Below are 25,622 nucleotides of genomic sequence, written 5' to 3'. Positions count from 1 at the left end.
AACTGACCTGCGCCTGGTGCTGGCAAGCTAACCACACACTTGGAAATGTGCACAGGTATGAAGTGTATATGTAGAGTAACATCTTGGTACGTATGCTAGTGTATTTTCATTGACCTGAGCTCAATGATTTACATCAGCTGTGAATCTGGTCTTCAAAGCATGGCTTGAAACAATCATATGACTCATACAGAAGCAAACTTTTTAGCTGTACCTACACAGATTGCATAGTCTCATAAAACACTGAGGTTTCAATACCAGTGGTATCGATGGATTAACCACCTACCAATGGACCACTTGGGACACCACCAGTTGACCATGTTGCAGGTGCTACTTTTGGCTGCCAGTTGGCTCCTCCTGTTAACTTTTTCTCTCCAGCATTCCACTGAAGGTCTCCCCTAACAGACAGGGAGAGAGACAGAGCTATTATTTACATATCCTCACAGTGAAGATGAAAATAAATTACAGTATACACTAGCATTAGGCTCGCAGCTACATTAGTTTATGATGTATGCAGTTTAAGTTATTAACAGAAAGGTACACTTTTAGTGCCACTCAGTTTCAACAGTTGTTAGCAGTAGACACCAGTACACTCTACACTGAGGTCAGTTACATGGTTATGGCCTTCATGGTGAGAATTAGAGAAGTTTTACTTAGTATTGACTGAAGGTAACATATTATTGCATATACCCTTGCCAAGTAGGAAGAGGGGACTCCTACTGCCTATTCTACTGGGGTCAGGCAGTAGAGCTGCCTGCTAGAAGTCTTTGAAAGGTCATTTCATTGCTGGAAATCTTGCTTGAACAGCTGAAGGAAGAAAGTGTTCAGTTCTGAAAAAAGTTGATAGATACAAGAGAAACAAATCATTCACAGAATAAAAGGGCTGTTGCAAAACCAGAATTTGTCAGAGGCCGCTCTATGCAGACTAAGATACACTATTTGAATGAAGTAGATTGAAGGAAGTTAAGCTTTGGGGATAAACCTGATGAGGTGTTTACACACATCCCTCCTGTCATCTCCAGAAGCACAAAACATTTTGAAATCATAAACTGCTCTTGCATACAGAGGAAGACTCAGCACAGAAGCAATCAGTTAGATTAAGAAGATGTATTCAAAAATAAAAGCAATGCTGCAAATATTTCTTCTTGCAAAAAGAAGATTTTCACTGCCTGGAATGAACTTTTCTATTTTACAAGTATTCCAATGCCTACTCAATAAGCACATCCAGCGTCTGTAAAGAGACAACAACACTAATAGCCCAGATTACTCAGTGGAGTTATAGAATTTATTATTTGGACTATTTGTTCATTTTAAGTTGTTTGCAAATCAGCTATCCAATAAGACAGTAATTTACAGAAAAAATATCTAAGACTCAGATTAAAGCCAGCAAGTTTAAAACCTATGTCAGGAACATTTAACTGTAATTATTCAGTGAACCTGTATAGAATAGAATGCTTTTTCCAGAATTTTTCTAAAATTACTTTTTAGGGGAGAGGGGGCTCATAACCAATTAATTTATTCTCAATAACCACTGAAAGATGCAAGACAGTTAGAAACTTTTTTTTTTTTTAAACAAACTTACTTTTTTGAAGTGGTACCAGAAATTCCAAGATCTGAAAATTGTAAGAAAAATAGAAAAAAAAGAGGTCACATGTTTAGTGAATTAAAGCATGTCAAAGTAACAGCTCATGTTTCATTGCACGTGGGCTTATACACAGTAATAAAGTTTTGCCTGTCTTCTTTTAGACAGCATCAGAGGACTGGTCACATCTGCCCCTTCTTCAGGACAAAATTTTGAGGAACTCTGCACATGTCTGTTACTTGAGGAAGCTATTCTTGATCCATAAGCAGACCAAAGTAACAATATGTTTAGGTCTACAAAATACTAAGTTATTTAAAAGTACAAAACCATTTACCATGAATGACAACACTAGTTTCTGGTTTCTGTTCCTCATCATACATACAGAAATAAAAAGCTATTTTTCACATACACATAAATCTGAACGTTACCTGAAAGTTTTGCACTGCTGTCTCTGCTCTATCATACATAGGAACTCCAAGCAGTTTCCTTAGAAGACGGTTTAAGCTAAGTTTTAAAGAATATTCTTCTCACCTGACCAGGACAAGTTCTGTAAGTCACAAATCGCTAAGTCTGAGTTTCTCCCCCAAACCTGGATACACCAAATGACTTGCTGAACAGGTTTCAGGTGATTAAGAGTCCTGCTGACTTCTAAGCATGGTAGTTTCCCCCCCCATCAACAGAAGAGTATGCATCATAAGCTCAGTTATATCTTGGCTGTGGTGTGTTTACATATACTAACAGAGTATTCCATCTATACAGTCCTCCAAAGTACTAGCCTAGGTGGGTCTCTTAGGTTTTTGAGGGGGCTGCAGCTACTGATCTCTAGTTACAAAGACTCTAGCCCTTTTCCTACTACAGGAAAGAGAATGTTTTTTAATTTAGCATTTCAAAAACATGTTTTGGAAAGTTCACTGTCTAGAGAAAGTGTCTTCTTGGCCATTGTGCACTCCTCACCCCACTGCTCCTCCTCCTCTCACTAAGCAAGAAGTCAGCTATTTGCATCCACCAGTTTTTCTGCTTCAATTCCACAGTGTTATCAGATGCTTTGGACAGTTTTCACCTTTCCATTTGTTATTATACAGAGGCACATCCATTAAGAGTCTGATGTGCCCCTGAATGTACCTGGGACATTCACTTTACAAATCATATCTACCAAACAGATCCCATTATTTGACTCAGATCCTGGGCACAAAGAGGGACAAGTTACGAACCCAGACTACCAGCTGTCCGAATCAGGCCTTATTCCTTCCCTGATCTCCCCGGGGAAACAGAAGGACATTGAAGCAAGCTAAAACAGACAGGTATTTGGCTCCACAGAAAGGTAACATAGTTGTATGCCACACCACTTAAAACCAAAATTTGTCACTTACTGCCTACTAAGTTTGCAAGGGACGAATCAAGATCACTTCCGAGGCCTTTGCTTGCTGCTGAAGCAGTGACTGTTGCAGTGGCTGATGGTGCTATAGACTGACCAGATGGAACCATAGTTGGCATAAGAAGATCACCTAAGCCATCAAACACTGGAAGTGAAAGGAAAATGGGTTAGAACAGCAGCTGTGGTAAGAAAAACATCACCTGCCACTTTGCTGTTGCTCCAACAAATACAGCACGGACAACCACATCACAAGTCTTACCAAAACACCGTCTGACATTAAAAGTAATGCCAACAAGGGCATGCATATCGTTTTACTAGATACTGAATGTACAGTAATCCTGAAAGAGCTATACCGATGAGAACACGAGAGGACACGCCTAAAAGGACTTTAACTGGAGAGTTGAACCTACATATATACAGCACCACTTCCACATGACACTGTTTTTCTTACAGCCATCCTTAGAAAGATGCCAGATGCACACATATTTGTCAGGAGATATTCATTTAAAAGTTTTTAAAATGAACATCTTGCTGCAAACACCAGTCAGAATTACTGTGGCAAAGGCAGTCTTATATCTTGACACCTTACAGCAACAGGATTGAAAGTCTTAAGATGTTACTATTCACTTGCAAGCAGCAGGGAATCAGGAAAACCTACTAACATCTTATGAGATCAGAAGGAACCAGAACCATCCACACTGACAGAGCTAGCCTCCTTAGTCCAGTCACCTAACTCAGAAGTTCATTTTTTTGATCCCTGGAAGTTAAACCAGCTGGTGCATCTCATGCCAGCGTTCTATCTTCTGATCTGTATTTGAGGTACATGCTAATGTTAAGTCAACAGGAAGGGGTAGCATGTGCACTGGCAAGCAACCAAATAACCAAGCAGCGGTACTACTTCAACCTTTTTTTCTTGTAGAGTTCCAGAACTCACCAATTATAAGTTTGTAGCAAGGACCCAGCATGGAAAATATAGAATGGAAGAGATACAAAACAAAACGATAGCAGAGATGAAAGTTTAAGCTTATAGTCAGGCAAAGAACACGACCTCAGTTTCCGTTTCGTGTACCTTCAGGTGCCATGCAAGCTCAAGAACAGCTTCAGCAGCAAGACAACTTGCCTATATACTTGATTTACAGAACAGTGTTTTCCTTGCATAATTCCCGATTCATGCAGTCAAGCACATGCAAGGATGATGTTCACACTAGTTGTTTTTTTACTGACATGGTAGAATATAAAAAAAAACCAAAAATCAAAAAGGGTACAGAGAGCTCTTGGGTATACGTCAGCCTAAACACAACCCTGGGTTCTTCCAGTAGAGAAGGAATGGGGAAATCACTGATACTGCTTGTACCCAGAGCCTAAATGTGGTGTCATTAACTCATCTAACACACAAAACAGACGAGAAGTTTCACACGAAGAAGCCCTGTGGCTCACCTGATGCATCAAACGAACTGCCAGTCGTTGGAGCTGTTGTCCCAAAAGCTGCATCGAAGTTAGGCTGTAATAAGCTGGTTTGAGCTGGGGTGACTGGGGATGGTGATGGAGAGGGAGCAATAAATGAGCCTCCAAAGCCTTGAAAAAGCCACATAAGAGAAGTGTGGACATTAGAGTCAGTCTTGTTGTGCCGTGTTTATCAAAAGCTCAATCTATAGAAGGCAGAATGATAGAGACAGTTCTTACCAGACCATTGTGAAAAACTCAGTACTACACAAGCATCCTTGGTATGCCAGGTATGACACAGGGAATTTAAGATTTTGAGAGTCACCAATAAAAACTTCAGTGTTTGTTATTTAGATTCCTGCAGAGGCAGACCAACTGAACAGAGAACACAATTCCTCCAGTACTACACGCTGTCGTTCCAGGTATGTAATCTCACAGGCAGAGTGTAATAAACAAGATTCAGTTCAGAAAAAAAGAGAAACAGAGGACTAACTTGAGAAAAGCACATGATCACCCATCAACTACTTTGGAATCTGAGTTCTGAAGGCAGTGTTTTACTAATCCAGTTTAGCCTCTCTCACCATCTTAAAACACCCCATCTCCCTCATCAAGCCATCTTCAAGCTGCTGCCCCACCCCACAATCACGCCAAAGCAGGATCAAGAGCATCCACAAGTGAACTACTTGTAGGCTGGAGAATCTCCACAATTAAGGCTAATGCAGACGTTATAAACCCTATATTTATATAAATAAACCCTTCTCATCAAAATTCTCTAGCCTACAAGCAATGTACTCCCATGCTTGACTATTCTTAAAATCGCTCCCTTGCCCTCTATATAATACCTAATATATATTATATTTATTATATGTATAATAATTTACATATTGATCTCCCTTGCAATTTAAGCTTATTTTTATTATCTACAGACTCTTGAAGCTGATTAAATATACAAAGACTCCATCTAAACAAGAACAGACATATAACACTTTCTCAATTCTCTTCCATCTACAAGACATTCCTCTTATTCAATCTCTTCTTGACAGTGATGTTCGAGACCTCTCTACTACATTCTTCAGCCTCTCAGCCTTGTTTTTTCCCAGCTGCCCTTGCATAGAAAGGATCAGACCTGAGCTCGGAGCTCCAACTGTGACTTATGCAAATACAGGGTGGGGAAAGTACAGGTTGTATCAGAGTAGGAAGCGTCTCATTTTGGCACAGCTGAGCACAAGACAGTGACAAACCAGTACTCTACCACTGCCTTTAATTTCTTTACAGGGAATGTCCTGCCTTGCAGTCTACTGTTCTTATTTGTCCAGCTAATCATTGCTGCCTATGGACAGAAGCTTGAGCATTTACCAATTTGAAACTTCTCCTTTAGATAATTTTCTCCAACATGTAGAGACCATTTTAAGTGCTGTTCTCATCCAAAGTAAGTGCAGATGTTTTCATGTGGGTGAAATCTGAAAAATTAACCACGCTACTCCAACAGTCACATCATTGAAATTAAGTACCAAATACAATTTATCAATTTAGAAGAGATCACCTGTTTACGTTAAACCCTTATCACTACTTTCTGTCTTTTTACTGAGATAGTTTGTACCATTGCTGTTTAAGCAGTCAATTAATTCTTTCCTTCCTCTTCTTTCTTCAGCTTTCTTTAGTTACCAGTTCAGTGGGGAAGTCAGCTTTTTAAAAATAGGAAAATAAAAGAAAATTCTGAGGATTTTCTAAACACTGTTTTATCCAAGCTGCTTTCCATGGTCACAGGGTATATCAACTACAGTGCATTATGCAGACATCTTACAAACAGTGACAACAGCACATTTCCCAGCTATGAAATCAAGCATCTGTCAGACACTTAATGTTATGGTTTGGTTGCTGCCGGCAACAAAAGCGCCACGCGGCCGCCCCTCCCCCCGCCACGGTGCGGAGGAGAATGGGAAGAAACAGGCAGAAACTGGTGGGTCGGGATAAGGGCAGTTTAACAGAATAGCAAACAACGGGAACAGGAACAACAACGATACAGATCAGGAGAAAACACAACACAAACCGCACAACCCACAGAGCCGCTCTTCTGAACCGCCGCCGTTGCACACTCCCGAGCCGCGAGTGAGTTCTCACCGCCCAGCTCCCTCCCACCAGAACCCAGCATGATGGCACATGGTATGGAATACCCTGCTCTGTTTGGCCAGGTTGGGTCAGCCTGCCCGGCTGTGTCTCTTCCTGGACTCTGGTGAAAATTAACCCTGTCCTGGCCAAACCCAGGGCACTTAACTACAAGACAGGTTAGAGCTCAACATAACGAACTTGTGCTCAAACTATGAGGATCTATTATATCAAATGCTACTGAGAGATCTCAGATGATCTTCCTGAAAGCTTTGCTTTCTCAGAGAACTAAGTGAGATTTAACACCAGACACTTCAAAAATATTGAAAGAATAAGAGAGATTTATACACACACAAGTATCAGACTTCTTTATACATCAGATGCATATTTTAGAAGAAAAGTAAGTCAGCAGTAGCTAATTGTATTCAAACCAAAACCCTGAGTAGGGAAATGAGACTGGTGTGCCATCACTGGGTCCTGGGCACCAGGCCAGCAACTTGCTGGACCACCAGCAGACAGGCTTTAGCTGTGGAACGCCTGGCCTATATGAACAAATACATTGGCTCCAGACACAGCTGGGAGAGGACAGAAAACCAGACTATGTACTACAGGTCCAGGAGAACACAACCTGGTTAGAAACTTCCCACAAATTGCGTACTTCAGCTGAAGCTTGCCAGATTGCAGGCAATGACTGAAAACACTCGGATCGTAACTTAAACTGGTCCCTTCAGATGCTACTGAGATGCTACCAGTACCAAGGGCACTGGCTGGAGCCAGGGAAGCAGGAGCGGGAAGAAGAGCTGCCTGCTTTCTGCAGTCCAAAGTAAAGAGTTTCAAAAGCCTCTGCGACTTCCCAGTGTTTATTGGGCCTCCTTCAGGGTTGTGAAGCCCTTATCACCCAAATCCTGTTTCACAGCAAGTCACATGTTCACAGACACTAATTTTGAATCTGGACGAATGCACTGGGATCAGAGATACACCCTCAGCTCTCCAAGGTCTGTTCTTGAAGTGGCTTTGTCATAGAATAATTTAGGTTGGAAGGAACCTCTGGAAGCCAGCCAGCCCAACACCCTGCTCAAAGCCAGTCTAATCACATCAGGTTGCCCAGAGACTTGCTTTGACACCTCCAATGGGAGAGATTTCATTGCCTCTCTGGGCAGCCTGTTATCTTATCTGACCATCCTCATGGTAAAAATAATTTAAAAAAAAATCCAGTATTTAACTGGAACTCCCTACCCACATGGCCTTTTTTCCTACCACTGTGCACCTCCAAGAAGAGCCTGGCTAGTCTTCTCTGTATCCTCCAGTGAGGTTGTTTAGACACTTCTAAGGTCTCCCTTCTGCCCTCTCTTCTTAAGGCTGAATGGACCCAGTTCTCAGCCTCTCCTCGTATGTCATGTGCATCCATCACCATCTCTGTGGCCCTCCATTGAACTCACTCCGATACGTCTTGATCACTCACCTCAAGAGATTCTCTAATATGTTCCAGAAGTCCCCTGGATTACCTGTGCCCAGCCATATTCCCTATTGCTCTTCCAGCACATACTATGGTAGTTTAAGCTGTCCATGGTGCCAAATCCTGTGATAGTGCAGCTTTCTTCAGCTGCCTAAAAAAAAGGTTCCTCTACTGCCTCTTCTTGATGGGGTGGTCTGTAGCAGACATCTACTGTAACTTCACCAATGCTGGCCTGTCCTCCAGTCCTTACCTACAAGCTCTCTCCTGGTTCATCACCTGTCCCAAGGCAAAGTCCCATGCATTCAACTATCTGCAAAAAAGTACTGATCTCCAAAGGATCAGACCAGAGGCAGGTTGACAAGACACAGGGATGATGAAGCAGAGAGTCCTAAAGCACTGTGCTTGGTTAGATGCTTTCTGTTTCCTGAGTGAGAAGGAGCCTGGCAGCAGGGCAATACTTAATATCCATTTATAAGATTCTGTTTTGAAAGTTGTGTAAGCTTTTGCAAAGCCCCACAAAGTGTGTGTTGCTCCAGCTACAGAAGAGTTCTCCCCAGCTTCAGGTGAGGTTTGCATGACGATTGGTCTTAATTCCATAGCTTTTAGCCCTGCGCAATTTAACACCAACATCAGGCACAAATGCCATAAAAATGCTTTAACAGATTAAGTTCTTAGTTGCCTAGGGCTTGCACAAGACCCAGAGTGAGTCTGCAGAAACAGCAGCAACTGAGTTAGATGTGTTGTCTGGACATCCCCAACTGCCCGATTTTGAGGGTGATTTTACTTACACATTCAAGTAAGATTTCTAGTAAGAAGATGCTTTTAGAGTGCGCACTGGTATACACATGCACACAGTTTAATTGGATAGAAAGATTTAAAGGATAAATGGCTAGACTATTGTATTTAGCAGCACAGTTCTAGTCTTGCCTGCTGAGAGGCTCAGAAGAGTATGAAAAAAATTCTACCATATTTTCTTAGTGAGCCACGAAAGACTAGAAACTTAAGACAGAAACAGAACACTTAAGACAATGATGCATACTCACAACATTATGCATATACACACTTAGTACAACCAAACACTCATAAACCATGAAGGACAAGCCTTCAGCCACCATATGAATTCTGGACACTTTTACATTTAAAACTGGATTACACTGCAGGCTATACATCTGCTGTTATCTAGGGTGAACAAATGCTTAGCAATATGCTATGATGTTTACAGACTCTCTACATCTGCCAAAAAAGGCTTCAAATGTACTTGGAGCCCTTTTGAATGTATGTTCAAACCAAAAATAAATTAGAATTTAAAAAAATCATCTATTCACCCCAGCTGGTTCAGGTCTGCTTGAGCATTTAGACTTATAACATCCCTTTCATAATTTAGGTTTTGATTTAATGTGACTCATCAGATTCAGAGAGCACACTGCTGAAGTTTAAGCCAGCTGGAGCATAATTCCTACCAGAATTGAAGCTTAGTTACAGATAAGCACATAAAATATTTTGTATTGTAACGTTTGCATAAGCAGAATTAGCTTCTGCCCAACAACATCTTTGCACCCAGTACCCCAACAACGCATACAACCGCAAATGACTACTACGTTTCAGAATCTATTTGTTAAAGCCTGATCTCTGGCCTTAAGCTACCCATAGACTAACTAATACAAAGACCTATTGAAGCAATATTAAAACAAATGGTGGTCTTCTATCTTAAAATCCTGAAGTTGCCTGTACTAAAGCTTTAGCACACATTTACGCATTATGTCTCGCTTTAAGTAGCTGGCTGGCCAGCACTGGAACCAATTGAGAACAGACATGTACATCATCATCATCATCATCATCATCATTATTATTATTATCTAGACTACTGCTACTTTCCTGCAGCACAACTAGGCGATGCCCACACTTAGAGCAGGTACTGGAAAATGTGTGTGCTTTTCTGTGGTGGCTTCAGCATGCAAGCACCCACCTGTATCAACTCACACCACTTAGAGGAGATTACATACCTAGGCACCTCACATTATGTATTCCTCACACAAGGTAGGACCTATCACGAGCATATAAAGGTAAAACATACATAGGGTCGGACTTCTGATACAGTGCAAGTTGGCATGAGAGATCTGCAGACATGTAGACAGCAACTGATGTCAGGGGTCACCACACCTGGAGTGGTCAGCAGTTGCATAAAGTGCAGACTATCACTCCAGCTCAGATGTCACAAAGGTACCAAATGAAGCTAACAATCATCTTCAAAGTTCCTGAAGGGTAACCTACCAACAAATTCTACTGACAAATTCACCTTTCAGAAACAAGAGGGAAAACTAAGCCAAGTCTTCCTCAACCAGAGTGCATTAGTTTTTTTAAATCTGAGGAAGACATATTGGGATCTTGTTCTCTACAAACTTCCAACTGAGACGGGGGGAGTCACAACTGTTTAGCACAGTTACTACAGCCACTAAAATACCTGGTATAGCATGAACTTTGGAGCACAAAGAGAATTCAGCTGAAGCTGCTTACCTGTAGGATGCAGACTGCAACAATATAGTGATTCAACCTTTGAAATGGGTTTGAAAGTGATGCTACATTCAGCGCTAGCAGAGACTTCATCCCACCCAGTATAAGGAGAGGGTCTCTCTACCACTTCTATGCCCTTATGCTCAGAAAAGCTCTCTCTTATCACCTCACTCTCCTTGGCTAAATGCAAGACTGCTACCAAGTCATTCATCCAAGCTCTTAACATTGAAGTATGTAACCTGCCTCAATTAAATCAACCAAGAAAAAAAGATGACTTAGCAGTAAGGAATACATAGCATGGCGTGTAATACTGCCGAAGTACTGCTACAGTCAGCCAAAGAAACTTACATAAATAAACACCCCATTCAGTAAACAGTACAGAAAAATAAGGCTTGTGTAGGAGGTAGGAAAATAAAAAGCATGGGAAGAAGGTAATCTAGGAAGTTAACTTGTACTTGGGTATAGTGCCTCCATTATAAATAATTGTAGTTTTAATTTAATACGCGTAAAATACTAAGAAATCTTGTGAACAAGAATTTTATTCCACTGCAAAAGTCCACTTACACCCAAGAAACATAAAAGATTTCAAAGACTGATTCTTAGTTTTGCCTTAAAATAACAAGTTTAGAAGATCGTTATTACCAGCAAGTAGGTCCGCAGAAGCTGAGGAACTAGAAGCAGCCTGGGTTGCGGGCTGTGGTTCAGAAGCACTACTTCCAAAAGCATCTAAAGGGAATTCCAGAAAGGATCAAAAAAAAAAAAAAAGGTAGAGTTAAGTATTAAATGTATCAATCTACCACCTGTCTTGAACAAAAGATGACAAAAGGATAACCACTTAATTCATCAGAAGAAAATGAAAGTGCTTGGCCATCTTTATTGCCAAGCAGTACCACGGACACAAAGCTCAGGTGGAAAAAAGGAGGGGCAACAAACCAGAACTTCAAAGGAATCTGTTTTTCTATAGGGAAGAATAGCACTGAAGATATCAATATTATGTCAGTGAGGTTTGTGAGTCCTTTTAGTCGGGCCTCTTCTCAGAAAACCCCTACAAACCACAGCATTCTAGGCGAGAGGGTTAAGCCCTTTGGAGATCAATGCATGGATGACAGACTGGAGTCGTTCCAGCCAGAATTTACTGGCTGACCTTAAGTCTGTTTAGAGGGGTATTTCACCAATGTTTGGAAATTCACTGCTTCTAAGTAACATTCCTGTTCTACAAGACTTCTAGAGCTGGTTGTGCCCATCCTAATTTCCACGTAGTCAAACCCAACAAAGATCCTGTGATTCAGATATCCAGTTTGAGACAAGCCTCAAAACTTCAGCTGCTTTGAGAAACGGAACTGAGAGAAAACAACGTGAACACAAGAGTTGCAAAGAAGGAAAAAAGCACACAACAGACTTTCATTGAACCTCTGAGGAAAAGCCATACACGCACTGACAGAAGACAGAATGGCAAGTGTCATGACAACAGAACAGCCATGCTGACAGTTTATTTGCAGTTCGTTATTAGGCAATACGAAGAATTGGACATGCTAATATTAGCCATGATTCTACATAGAAAAGCTGTGAGAAGGAGAAAGGAGCTTTGTGCCAAGCACAAAGGTAATCAAAATGAAGTGATTCAACTCTGAAGTGGTGAGGAAAGAAAAATACCCACCACCAAATAGGTCAATCACACCTGAAGAATCCACCTTTGCTGGAGAGGCAGTGGGTAGAGGAGAGGGGGCTGCAAATGCATCCACTGCAGTAAGCATAGGATAAATAATATTTAGTATCAGCAAGGCAACAATGATAGCTAAATATTTTAAAGCCACATGGGCTCCACCAGTTAGAACCATAGGGTGGGTAAATTCACGTAACAGTCTTTGGAACTGCAAATGGAAAGTGTTACATTTCTCATACAGCAACTGAAAAATACAGTACTTTAAAGAAAGCATTGCTTATTAAGAATTTTCTTATTCTTAGAGGAGGATTTACCCTCTCAACAACCACATTACCTACTTAACTTCAGTGTCAGCCACTTCATGGCCAGCCACTTCATGGCTTGCATCTTCAGCAGCTGCCAATCTTGTGATCAAAGTGTCAACAAACCCACAACTTAGTATTTCAGCTTAAAGACATAAATTGGTAGTATGTCTTGTGGGTTTTTTTAACTCTTGAGAACAAAAACTAAAAATAAGTGGCCTATGAAAACAAGCACTCACCAGATAAGAGATCAGCGGTGAGAGAACTCTCAGGTACAGGAGAAGCTCCATGCGGCGGAGATGAAAAAGCATCTTCCAGAAATGAAAGAAAAACCAAGAAGTAAGTATCATTCAAGTCAGTTTACACCATTACAGGCATCAAACAGCAGAGTTTCGGAAGAATTCTCTCTTTACCTGTACCAAAGAGATCTATGCTAGGAGTAGCATCTGGTTTAGGTGCTGCAGGTACATCAGGAACAGACTCAAATAAATCTAAGGCCAAGAACATAACATGTCTTTAACTCATTTTCGAAAGGCAGGATTGAAAGCAGAGCTTTCAAGTTTCGCACATTATATTTGCAGTTAACAGGCTCTCTGGTTTGAAAGCCTAGCACACAGCATGCATGCAACAATGATTTGTTTGTTCTGTACTCCTGACAGATCAATCCACCAGAATCAAAGAGTTAAAAACAAAATTACCACCAAAGATATCTAGAGCAGGAGGAGCGGAGGTGGTGGCGGTAGCAGAAGTGGTGGCAGTAGTGGTAGTGGCAGTAGCCGTAGTAGCAGTAGCAGCAACAGCAACAGCAGCAGCTGGAGAAGGAGTTGTTGCAGGAACTGGAGTGGCTGCGCTAGTTGTAGGGGTAACTACAGGAACAGCAGTCTCTGTTGGCTTCATAGCAAAGAGGTCCAGCTCAGGAGCAGCCTCTGCACTACCTTCGGATGGGGCAAAGGGGTCTTGTAAAAAGGAGAGGGGAAATAGATGTGTATGCATATTTAGGATCAGTGAGGGAGGAAGTCAAGAACAAAGCAACTACAGGCAATGCACATACTGCAAATACACACGCATCGAGGTGGTCCCTCTAACATCTGGCCTACTTATCCAGACATGTTACTTATGTTTTTCCAAAATAAAGACCATCTGAAAGGCTGAGCAGTCTAGTTACTAAAGGGGGAACTTCCAAAGGCTGTTTGGCAAGGCCAAAAAGACAGAAATATGACAAAAGAATATCCAGTTTAGCAGGTTACTGCTTACAAAAAACTCAGCACTGCCAGATTTATTTATTAGCACTATCAAATAAGCACAAAGTTACCGGGACTCAGAAACAGGCAGTTTTGTTAAGCATGCTCTTCAGTCTAAGGTTTGTTTTGACCAATTGAAAACACTAGGAAAATTTCAGAAAAACACACTGCCATGTAGTTTAAACAAAAAAAAACAGCAAAACAAGAGACTATCTAATAACATAAAACCCACCATTTCCTGAACATGCATCAAGAGCTGCTGCTACAGGGGTTGGGGTAGCTGGTGCTGCTGCCCCTTCAGCTGCTGCAGGGGCTTCCCCAGGAGAAGCTGCAAAGGCATCTTGGGTGCAGTTTAAGAACAGAAATTAAAAGGAAAAAGGATAAAGAGAAGAAAAATACAGTAAAAGAACCAAGTTAAATTGCACAGGTAGATCCCCTTATACAACATGAACATTGTTACTCTGACAGCAAGACAAGTCATGCAGCGCAAAACACTGTCTCCGACAAACCCACACGAGCAGGTTCTAGACAAGGTTTGAAGATGGAGCTTCTCAGGTTGCCCGCCAGCAGTACAGCAAGTGTAAAAAGCGGCGTTATTCTCATTGTATAAGGGTTCAGAGCAGCATGTTCACATACTACCCAAAATTAACTAATGAAGACAGAGCAGAGGTATGGCAGTAGGTTGGTGTTATTAGAGATATTAAAAGCTTGCATGCTCAAAGCCCATAACATGTGACTAATCTGCAACTGAGTTTACTTGCACAGTGCTTTGCAAACTTAAGCACCGTCACTAATAACAACCCATTTACACTGGCAGAGATCTGCATCTACCATTTCTGGCTTCTGGGCCACGTCAGTCATGCAACAGCTGAGAAATTGAACTTACTTGTTTCTTAACAGTATTCCAATTGGATCTTTCTGAAGCCATAACCTGATGCATAGGTTATATTTACTCAGCTTGCTTCTCACAGATCAAGACTGTTCATCTTAACTACTGGCCAGCCATAGTTGTCTCTCCTTTGAGGATCACCTCTAAGGCCAACAAGCCAAGTCCAGGAAAGCAACTGGTTTGGGCTTTTGGAACGACTTGGTCACATGTTTTCTTTCACTGTTTTTTTGTCTGCCACTTGCTAAGTGACATGTTTAAATTTCGAGCTCTGAATTTTTACAGCATTACTCCTAGGCTTAAACCATCATCTGTAGCTCTTAATCCCATGAAGTAGTCCTAATGGACACCGCCACTTGGACTACCCTCATAGGCAAGCATTTTCTTCACAAAAAGACTATGCAGTTAAGACTAAATACTTCAAGATGCTCATAAAGGCCATTTTTCTACTGCTACAAAGTCAGCAAGTTAAAAAAAAGTTCTGTTGGGGAATATGGCAATTGCACTGCCAAACCAGTACAGGAAAAAGCTTAACATGCTTTAACTTGAGTATCAATTTTAAAATGCAAACAACCATTTTAAAAACAAGTTTGTGCCAGTTAATCTAAAAAGCTTAAAACAACATGCATTGAAACTTCAACAGAAGATACAAAAGCCGATTAGCCTTGTACAATAGAATTAAAATGAATTAGTAGCAAAAAAAGGCCTGCTAATAAGCCATTTCAAATATAATTCTATTTTTCATGTGACAGGGTACAACAACAAAACTGGATGGCAGTTGTCCAAGTAAAAAAATCAGAATTAATCCAACATCACATTATTGTATGTATACCAGACACTGGCATATAACACGTAGAAGAAATTCAACACAGAACTGGACTGAAGAGTTTTGAATTGTACTTGAGAATAAGCTACGTGTATGGTCATATGTGTTGGGTTTTGCTCCACAGGGATGGCTTTCAGATGGAGGGTCACCCTGGGCTCTTTGACAAGAACACATTTCTATCCACACATGCTTGTAGGCCAACAGCACAGAAGTCTGTCAACACTACTCATAATTACTTCCCAGCACGAAAGGATAGACTCCAGATTTCATATAAAGTGGGTCTTCAGAATGCATAGAGTTAATCACAAGTTCTACATTGGGACCACTTCAGCCTTAGAGTAACACCTATTCCTGTCCAGATGTAGAGTATTGAAGTTCCATGTGTAACAGCTGCAGAAATTCAGGTGGGAACAAATTCCTTCCAGCCCGCAGAAGGAAGGGAACAGCTAGCTTGGCACCAGCTTTATTGTTTATTGCCACCTCCAAGTAAGATTCTAGCTAAGCGTTTTCATTTTCTTCATCATCATACTTGGGTTAAATGGTAGGTGACATAGACATACAAATTCATAACAGAATCTAAAGGAAAAATGGCATATTAGGAAATTTAAATATTAGTTACTCTGAGAAGTTCAAGAAACGTATATGAGCATAGAGACATACCAACCTGAACAACTGGCCCTTAAACTCACAGTTCAAACCCAAGGTGGGTTTTCAGGGTTTGTTTTTGTTTGAAGTTAATGCTTATCAAGTTCTTTGAAGTCTTTCAAAAGGCTCTGGTTCACCTGCACAGATGTCCTCTGCTAAAATCTAGCTTCATATGCAAAAATGGATACACTTAAGTACCGCATATTTTATTAATAAAAAAACTTAAAAAGATGTTGCTGAAACCTTTGCAAGTTCATACTGCATGGAACATCTATTAGGAGTGACAGATATGTATTATGTATCGTGTAACACTTAAATTGTTAAAAAAATAGTTCTTGTTGCAATGATGTGCTAACAAGAGCATTTCTGAATTCTGAAATAGTGAAGTAGTGCTTCAGTACATCTTGTCTGCAGCTAAATGAGTGTTCCTGAAGAGTGATCTGTTTAATTTCATAAGTTCAGGCTTTATTTGATGCCACAACACCAATACACGACAGAAGTTACACACACAGGATGATACACCTGACTTACAATCATTTAATGCATTATGCAGCATATGAAACAACCCTACAGAAAGTCTTAATAAAGCGTACGAGTGAAAAGAATTTTTTCTCTGTTTCCACAGTTTTTTACTCTTCAGTCATCCTTCATTACTTTTTGACATGGAGAAACTGACCTGAGCTAACAAGAAATATTCCACTTATTAAAGAATCATAAGAATTAGGGGATTTTATTTTTTGTTTTAAATAAGCGCTAGTTTTCTATACCTGCACGTTCCAGTACAAGGGACATTCATTACTCCTTCAGTGCCAAAAAGTCTTGATCACTTTGTCTTTAGTTTCTTTAAAGGGAAAACTATAGTTCTCCTGCCCACCTGTAATTCATATCATCTGAATGCCTAATTACTGACATTTGCATAGTGTCTGCCATGACTTCTTACTTGCACTGCTTACAGTGCAACCACACAACAAAATATAACTCCAGAGCACATCACTAGCGTCCCAAAACACCGTGTCCCAATTCTATTATTGAGATACATGGCATTTCAAGTTATTTCGCCTTTCTTCCACCTTTAAATTTCTCCCTCCCAGGAATGATTCCAGCTGCACTTTGAAAACAGCCTCCGCTTGTTTATCTTCGAAACAAGATAAGGAATTCTTCAGTTTGGCTCAGGTAACTGAAAGCTTGCTCATTAATCAGATAGAACTCTTCAAAAAAGCTATGCTGGATCAATCCTGCGTTTCTCATCTGGTTTCCAAGACTGTGTTAGAGATGAGGACATAACGCAGAGCCGCTTTTCCTCTGAAAGACAAAGCCCAGTCATAGGCAGCATGCAGGCTCCTATCAGATAAAGTAGCAGTGATACAGCAAGTCAACACTCCTTCCTGCAAATTCTCCTCTTCCGCTTCTTCCACCAACCTGGCTGCCTCTTTCCTACAGCTTTCAGCTTCCTTTCCCTACGCAGCAGGCTCTTCACATTCTTTCCCCTGAAATCACTTCTCCTGTACCTTCTCCTACCACACCTCACAGCAAGGAACCATGTAAAGCAACTAAGAACTGGCAAGCTGCAAAAAGTTAAGGTGACCCCGAAGACTGTATCTCTAGCAGATCTCAGAGTTCAAATATCTACTTATTAAGATTAAGCGTCAGCAGGCCTACCACCACAAAAGCTAGAGAGCAACAGTGTCTGCCCAGAAACTACTGCTTCTTGCACTGTACGTATTCTGAAAGTTACAAGGAATGTTAGTATGGGACATCACTTACAGCAGCGGCTTCAGAAAGGAAAACCAAAAAAGAAAAAAAAAAAACCCGTAAGTAGAGAGATGGAAGTTCATTATGGACACCAGGATCTTAAAAGGGTCGGGCCTGTGGGTGCCTTGAAGGGACTGCAAAAGTACCTTCACTGCTGAGTGTATTTAGAGATTTTTCTTCTTTAGAATTAGAGGTTTTTCAAATCCAGAAACTTGATGCTGTTGTAAGTAATAAAACCTTGCTTCTTCCTGAAGTGTTCCAGGAAAAAGTCAGTATTCATCTAATATACAATCCACTGGAGACTTATAGTATTTGAGCAACAAATACATTCTCTTTGAAAGAAGAAATCAGAAATCAAGCCACAGAAGTCTGGATACTGCAAAAGTAAAATTCTTTCCACCTTGGAGGATGAAGGCAACTCCACTTCTTAATATGTGCCACTAAGTAATCTAATAATCAGTTAAATCTCTAGAAACTAAAAGCATCCAGCTCTTTGTCACTTTATAAACATGGAGGTAGACACATGATTTGGTAGTAGTCACTTTTCCAGGCACAGAATAGTGGAAAAAGTAGAAAATAAAGGAGGGTACAACTTGCTGCTGTAGTACTGGAAGAATAGGCAAGAGCAGATGTTTTTCTAATCCTGTTGCAAGTTTACAGTGAATTCTAGTTAATTAATCATCATTTAATCTTTTAAAAAGTCAGATATCTATGCTAAATTAACAATGCCATTTGGAAGTGCTGTATCCAAGACTGGCTCGACCCCAACATCTACACACCAGATGTTTCACAGGCCATGCATCTGCAGCGATGTTAATGAGCGCAGGCCTTGGCTTCTGAGACTAACTAACATCAGACTCTCTCTTGCTCCTAGTAGTGTCCAGCACCACTGCCCACAACTATTTTAAAAATGCTTCTGAACTGCCCGATCCTGTGGCACATGGACTATTACTCATCTTTGTAAAAGGAGGCGTTAAGTAGCAGGTAGCAGTTGTACTCCTTTCTTACAGCTTCTCAACAGTTTTCTTTGGGATATCATGGAGGAGTCTGTTGAAGTCAGTCCTAAACAAAACTTCTAACTGGGAACTTTCAGTCTTTAAGAAATACCTTTGTAGTCAAACTGCTTATGTACAAGACATATCCAGCACTCCTGTAACTAGAAGTGATAAACACATCACCACAGGGAACGTAGTGGAATTCAGTTTTGATAGCAAATAAGTTATCACTAATTCCTGACTTCCACTGTTATGCTGGAAGTACACATCACAGGACGAGACAACTAGAAGAATACAGCGGTCAGGTGATCTAAACATGTCAGTAGTTTGTAAATCAGAACATTTCTCCATTAACTCAGGCTGACGTCATGTTGAAAAGAAATGGATTTCTGACATGCTGTTGAGAAGCCTCCTGCTCTGTGAGTGACAACCAAGCTGACAACATACAGGGGGAAATTTATTCTTACTCAAGAGGTTAGCTGCAAACGTTAGAGACCGAAAGAGCATAACTAAACTACAAGAATGTTTCTTATGCATTAGTTGTACAGTTGGCATTTAGTACAAGTTCATTGTCACTTTAGTTTATTGTTAATGCTACACAAAATAAAAGCCAGACTCAAGAATGGTGAAATATAGTCATTTCATCTGGCTCAATGCTATATTTACAGGGAAGATCCAAAAGAAACACAACACAGCTCAAGCATGACATGTAATGAAGGGGCAGGAAGCTGCCACATCCATCCTTTCCAGTGCAATAACTATGAAAGCACAACTGCTTTTCCCAGAAATTGTCATACGGTACATAGTTATCGAATCATGTGGAAAGAATGCCTGCTTACCCCAGTCTGGACCTGAAAACTCATGTTCTTAGCTGTTCAACCATAAGGTAACTCGTTCTTAAGGGTATACAGTTTTCCATTTCCATCTACATGCAGAGGAGTCTATAAGCTAAAAGCACAGCTTACGTTTCCTGTTCCATCCAGCCTCCAACACACAGACACCTCTGGTATAGTTAGTAAAACTAGAGGCCTTGTTACAATAGCTGAATTCTGTATTGCTTCATCTATCTTACGAGCTGGAATAGAGTATCAGAGCAACCAAACTAACCTCCAAAGAGATCCACTTCAGCAGTGGCAGCAGTAATAGTTGTAGTTGTAGTGGCAGCAGCTGAAGTAGTAGTAGTATCAGTAGTTGCAGCAGTAGTTGCACTAGGCTCTGGGGCAAATGGATCTGAAATCTGTGGCTCAGAGGTAACACCGGAAAGTGCAGCCAGATTATCTATATGCAATCATATAATGAAGATCAAACAGGAAAAGTAAGGGGAAGAGGGAGAGAGACCACAATCACTCAACTCCAGAAAGATGGAGCTTTTAATAAGGAGTTTTAACATTCAAAAATCTTAGAAATCATAAATATTACTCACCCTCTCCCAAGAGGTCTAGTGATTGTCCATTAAAATGACAGCAGAATAAAGAAACAGACCAATTAGTAGAACTGCCAGATTGAAGATGTTCATTAGCCATACGTTCATTCTCTAAGTGACACGTCTAGGTTAAACATAATTTCCACACTTGATTTTCCAACATTCAAGAAGTTACTGTTACATGACAAAGCTCATTCAGTTTAATAGCTCTCCTCAAAACAGAACCAGTGCATATGTTTCACATATTTGATTAAGTTCCTTAAATATAATCAGCAAGATGTTCAAACACTGATAGCATTTATCACCTCTGTTTTATACCACTGGTTTTCCTTTCTTAACAGAGAAGTGGCCTTATGTAAAGGTTGACAGGAAGGTCTCCTACCTTTCACTACCGCAGGGTAAAGCCAAGAACCACTTCTTTAGAACCTCAATTCACCACTACAGTAGTTCTCTCTTGCATTTGGCTTAGCAGTGTAAGAGTAAGACCAGAAGTATGTAGGCTTCTTTGAAATTTATGAACAGCTAACATCCCCCAAGAACACTTAAAATTTTAAATGCCAAGTCTCCTAGGCCGACAGCACACAAATTCAAGATTTTCACCAAGCAAAAGTGCACATGGGAAGAGTGAGCCCCCATGAATCCCAGTGCTCACATGTAAGTACAGTAAACAGGCATAGTTCAAGCTTCTTTAAATCAATGAGCTACTAGCAGAACACACTCACATACCAAAGAGAATCTCAAGATAGTTCTGCTTAGTTGCAAGTATTTTCTAGACCAAAGTAGTCAGAAAGCAGTCAAAATCAACACTGCAGTCATTAAAAGTAGACAGAATTCTGCTTACTGTTCTTCCAAAGTGAGCTGTTGTGATGCACTTACCAGCCCTGGAACCCTTCACAAAACTGGCACTAAAGCCAGGGTGCTCTAGCAGAGAGCAGCTTGCAAATACAGTGTTAAGTTACTTCAGGATACAATATATGGCATCCCTACTGCCCCAGGTATATTCTGAGAGGCAGACAGCCTGTGGTTCTTGTACTTGAGACAACTGTTTGGCAGAAAAAGAAAAAAAAAAAAAAAAAGGAGAGCAGCTCCTCTTTGAAAGCTTTTCCTGCATTTGTGACAGGGCAAGCATCGTATGCAGAAACAATCACCTCTGTTAACACTCACTATGAGGAGAATGAATGCTTGACAGCATAAGCAGGTTGGCTCTGTTCCAACTTCGGTTCCTTAGTCAACTGTTTTTGGAAGCCAAGGAAGCATCTTTAGTGACAGACCTTCCTACAATTTCATGTCCTCTGAGATCAGTCAGCTTGAGCTCTAAGACAGAGGAAGCTTTGCCTACGTAAGAATCAACTACAAGCTATAAAAATCTGTGAGCACAAACCAGTTCAGCCTATCACATCTTTATACTGCAGTTAGAATAATCTGAACTCAACAGCTACCTATTTACTAGCCAGTGGCTCAGTGTTGCTCCTAGATTCACTGTACACGTAACAGGGTCATGGGTTCATCTGATTCCACACTGAACAGCAAGCACAGAGTCCAGATGTTTTACTGTGAGTCAGTGTGTAGGAAGCAAAACACTTTGAGCAAGCATGGCTCAATCTTCACACGCCTGACTTTATTTTACAACGCTTGTTAAACAGGCACCATGAAACCACATGTAGGTATTTTGGTAATCGGTTCCTTGGGAGAGCTCTACTTGAGACTGACTGCACAAGCCGAGGTAAGTCAAAATGCCGTTTGGAAAGAGCGTAACAGTATATTAAAAATGCAGCACTCTGGTATCTCATTACTGCACACTAGGTGGACGTCTCACAGCTAGTCTTGAAATAAACAACTGCTGGCAAACTTCTACCTTCTATTAGCTCATTCTTCAATGTCTTTTTGTTATCCGGTTATGTTATAGATCACAATACCGTGAAATTACAATTATCCAACGTGGCAACCTACACTTACTTTTAACATGGGAAGGATTAAAACTAATGCTTTATCGTATAGTAATATTAAAGTAACAACACTAATAGCAAATCCATGTTCTAAGGCACACTGCAAGGTAGTTCAGAGCAGAAATGCAAGACAATGTTTTTGTATCTGAGAGTCAGACCTTGCAAGAATGCAGAATTTGACCTACTGTATTTTTTTGCAATACTATAGTCTAGTTTGCCTGCGAAATGCCTATCTATTCACCTTGCAGTATGCTGCAGGCAACTTATTACCCTACCTTGATCATCTCCTTTTAGCACACAAGCGTAGATTTTCACAAATTATAGTTTATTTGCTAGATAACTTCTGTTGTATTCAGAAATGTACTAGGTACACAACAAAATATAGTGTACTGTATATGCCACTAAATACATAGTGTACTATACAGAATATACAGTATATGCCAGAATACATAGAATCTACACTGCCAGTGACACTGAGAAAGCAGGAGCATTTGCTGGCAACGTATTCCTGAGGTATATGTGAGATTTAAAGTGCCAGTCTGATGCTGCATCTTGAAGTATTTGATATTCACATTTTTCTGGCTATTCTGAACTGTAGCAATTCCTTCCCCTACTCCTTCTTCCTCATGAGTTCCCATGTTAACTTGCTGAGGGCCAGGAGAGTTTTGCAGATGAGGAAGAAGCTCAAGCAGCTGGGAGGCACTGTTACACATCCTCCCAAAAGTCCTGGGTGGAAGGAACGTCCTCTTGTCCAGCCTCCTGCTCAGAAGAACATTACAGTCAACACCAGATCAGGGCAGTTATGGCTCTGTCTTGTCAGGCCTTGAAAAGTCTCCAGAAATGGAGAGTCCACTAACTCTTATCGGGGATCTCTTCCAGTACGCCCTACCCTCCAAGTGAAATATTTTTTTCCTCATACCCAATCAACCTCTGAAGCTGCAATCTGTTATTACCCTTCATCATAACCAACTATAATATCCAAGAAAATTTTGGCTCTGCTCTATAACTCTCTTTCAAGGAGTTGTAGGCCACTACTGAGAATCCCCCTTAGCTTCCTCTTTGCCAGGTGACAGAGGCCCAGCTCCCTCAGTCTCTCTCCTCAGAGATGTGCTCTAGATCCCTGGAGTCCTGGTAGCCCTCTGCCAGTCCTCTCTCCCTTAAATGGGAGAGCCCAGACCTGGATGCAGTATTCCTGATGTGGCCTCACCTGCACTAATTAGCAGGCTCTGTAGAGTACTGTATGAGTCTCTGTATGAGACAGTACAACTTAAAGACTAAATGTTTTCTCATTACCAGATGAAACATTAATGGAACTTTCAGTATTGTCACAACAAAGCCATTCCAGTTCTCAGTCTGTGCATGTCTGACAAGGCTCAATCTTCACAAGCCTGACTTTATTTTACAACGCTTGTTAAACAGGCACCACGAAACCAATTTTTTTAAAAGAATTTAAAAAAGAAAAAAAGGAAAAAAAAAAAAAATCAAGATTCCAGTGCAGTAACGGGTCATCATACCTGGACTCCTGCCAGCAGTAAAGCAGACAAACCTGAAGCTTACTAAATAACTAAAAGGCTATTCTGAAAGATAAGACTGAAGCATACTTAATGAGGCTAGTGATAATCCTGGTCAAGGGAAAAACATTAGCTGTCCCTTTCCATTGTGGAATAAGAGGACTAGGGGCATTACTAGTCAATTTTAAAGTTTTCAGTAATTCAGAAGAATAAAACCATTTAAGTTCCAAACTGCATGTGCTTTGTCCAAAAGAGCAAAGCAAAAACCCAAATAAATCAGCTTTCAATTGCAATGCAAATCAATGTTTTACAATATTAATGGCTATTTACTCTGCATAAATGAGCAACTGCTTAAAGAAGTCAGCTGAGAGGCCTGAGCTCTTTTCAGCATCTCACAAGCTTGTCTCCCAGTACATGGCAATGACAAAACAAGACAAACAGGATGCAATAAAAAATTGCAGAAGAATTAGTCCCAGGTATCGTAGATGACTCTTCAGTCTTGCTTTCTGGGTAAGATTACATTTCAGTTAATAAAATTGACATTTCTGGGAGAAAAACAACATTCAATTCAACAGATTAAATAGGAATATGTGAAACATCGTCTACACAACAGCTATAGCTATCCTCTCCTAATGAAGTGACTGAGATACAATATCATCTTTAAGTTAAGAAGAGAAATACGGAATGCAGAAGCCATAGTACCCAGTATTAGCATTCATAGCAGAGTCAGCACGACTCAGTGCAGCATTCCAGCCGTGAGAGGGCTGATGAGTTCATTAAGCTGCCACACAACTGAAGATCTCTTAAGATTCCACCACAGTGGGTTTACAACTATGTAGGTTAAATCACATTTACTGGCCTAATTCCTTGTTTTGACAGGACAGGAGTGAACACTGCTTACATTTATTGCTGTTCTCTTCACCAGCTGCTAGTGCTGCCTGGAACAACAGGCTCCCTTCACAACAGAGCTCAGATTTCAGAGATCTGGGTAGGTATTCCTCTCTGAAAGCAGTTAGCCCTCTACTTCTATTTTCATATTATTATTCTAAGCAGACAAGGAAGATTTTAATAAAATACTTTAAGGGTTGTCAAAGGTAATCACACTTGCAGCAGAACTAATTTGCCACCATTGCCTTTAGATGCATTTTTATTTTAAAAGATATTTTTGATCCTCCCCCCACTGATCTGTGGGCTTTGCTTTATGAACAGAAGCGTCGATTTCTGCCCTCACCTTGCCGACAAGTACATGAGCAGTTCTAGTTCTTCTGTTTTAAAGTGCCTACCCTACCTGTTCACCTTCAGCCATCCCCTTCCTGCTCACTTTTAGTCACATAATCCTGGCTCCCCTCAGCTTTGCAGTCAGGTCCTTATAAGCTGCTTATACTATTATGCATATCCCTGGAAAAAGGGGTAGCCTTGTGCTGCGAGGGGATGCCTGGCTGTCAGGTCAGCAGAAGCCTGGGAGCGAGGTGGGAACATCCTGGGCTAGCAGAGAAAGAGCCAGGTTTCAGTTCAGCCAGGCAAGAAGATGGAGACTGCAAGAAGAGATGCTGACACTGAGGTTTCTCTACCTCCCCATGAAGTGGCTCCAGCAGGAGCTGCTGGAGCTGCCTGCCCAGTAGCGGCAAAATCCGGCTGAAGATCCAGAAGATCACTGGATGGTTTGGAAGAGCTGCCAAGGAAAGAGAGAGAAATTAGATACTGGAGGAGTTTCTCCATTTCATTCAAATTAAAGGAAAAAAAAAAAAAGTAATGACTTGGCTTGTAGGAATTACTTTTAGTTTGGATGACTAGTGGAACCATTGAGACAGACCATTTTTTTCAGGCCTTAGGATCAGAGCAATCGCCATGAACACCTGTACTACTTCTTTCCATTACTGGATAATGGCACCAGCAGATATATGAGACACAATAGACAGAGACTACTCTGATAATCCTAAAAAAAACCAAACCAACCCAAAA

The 25,622-nt window shown here is 40.8% G+C and overlaps 1 protein-coding gene across 1 annotated transcript in view; it reads right to left on the bottom strand.

Moving 5' to 3' along the window:
* Positions 1–25,622, bottom strand: part of SNAP91 (synaptosome associated protein 91) — a 73,288-nt gene that overhangs the window by 7,854 nt on the left and 39,812 nt on the right. The window contains exons 14-26 of the mRNA XM_075414437.1: positions 25,232–25,332; positions 20,204–20,218; positions 19,888–20,058; positions 13,909–14,016; positions 13,134–13,391; positions 12,849–12,926; positions 12,675–12,746; positions 12,128–12,211; positions 11,113–11,196; positions 4,392–4,529; positions 2,950–3,099; positions 1,580–1,610; positions 284–395 (exon numbers count right to left, since the gene is read on the bottom strand). Coding sequence (XP_075270552.1) covers positions 284–395; positions 1,580–1,610; positions 2,950–3,099; positions 4,392–4,529; positions 11,113–11,196; positions 12,128–12,211; positions 12,675–12,746; positions 12,849–12,926; positions 13,134–13,391; positions 13,909–14,016; positions 19,888–20,058; positions 20,204–20,218; positions 25,232–25,332 — 1,402 coding nt within the window. The remainder of the gene's footprint in view (positions 1–283; positions 396–1,579; positions 1,611–2,949; positions 3,100–4,391; positions 4,530–11,112; positions 11,197–12,127; positions 12,212–12,674; positions 12,747–12,848; positions 12,927–13,133; positions 13,392–13,908; positions 14,017–19,887; positions 20,059–20,203; positions 20,219–25,231; positions 25,333–25,622) is intronic.

This window comes from Opisthocomus hoazin, chromosome 2 (genome assembly GCF_030867145.1).
Source record: "Opisthocomus hoazin isolate bOpiHoa1 chromosome 2, bOpiHoa1.hap1, whole genome shotgun sequence".
Taxonomy (NCBI): Eukaryota; Metazoa; Chordata; class Aves; order Opisthocomiformes; family Opisthocomidae; genus Opisthocomus; species Opisthocomus hoazin.
The sequence above is the reverse complement of the archived record's forward strand: the minus strand, read 5'-3'. Positions and strand labels throughout refer to the sequence as shown.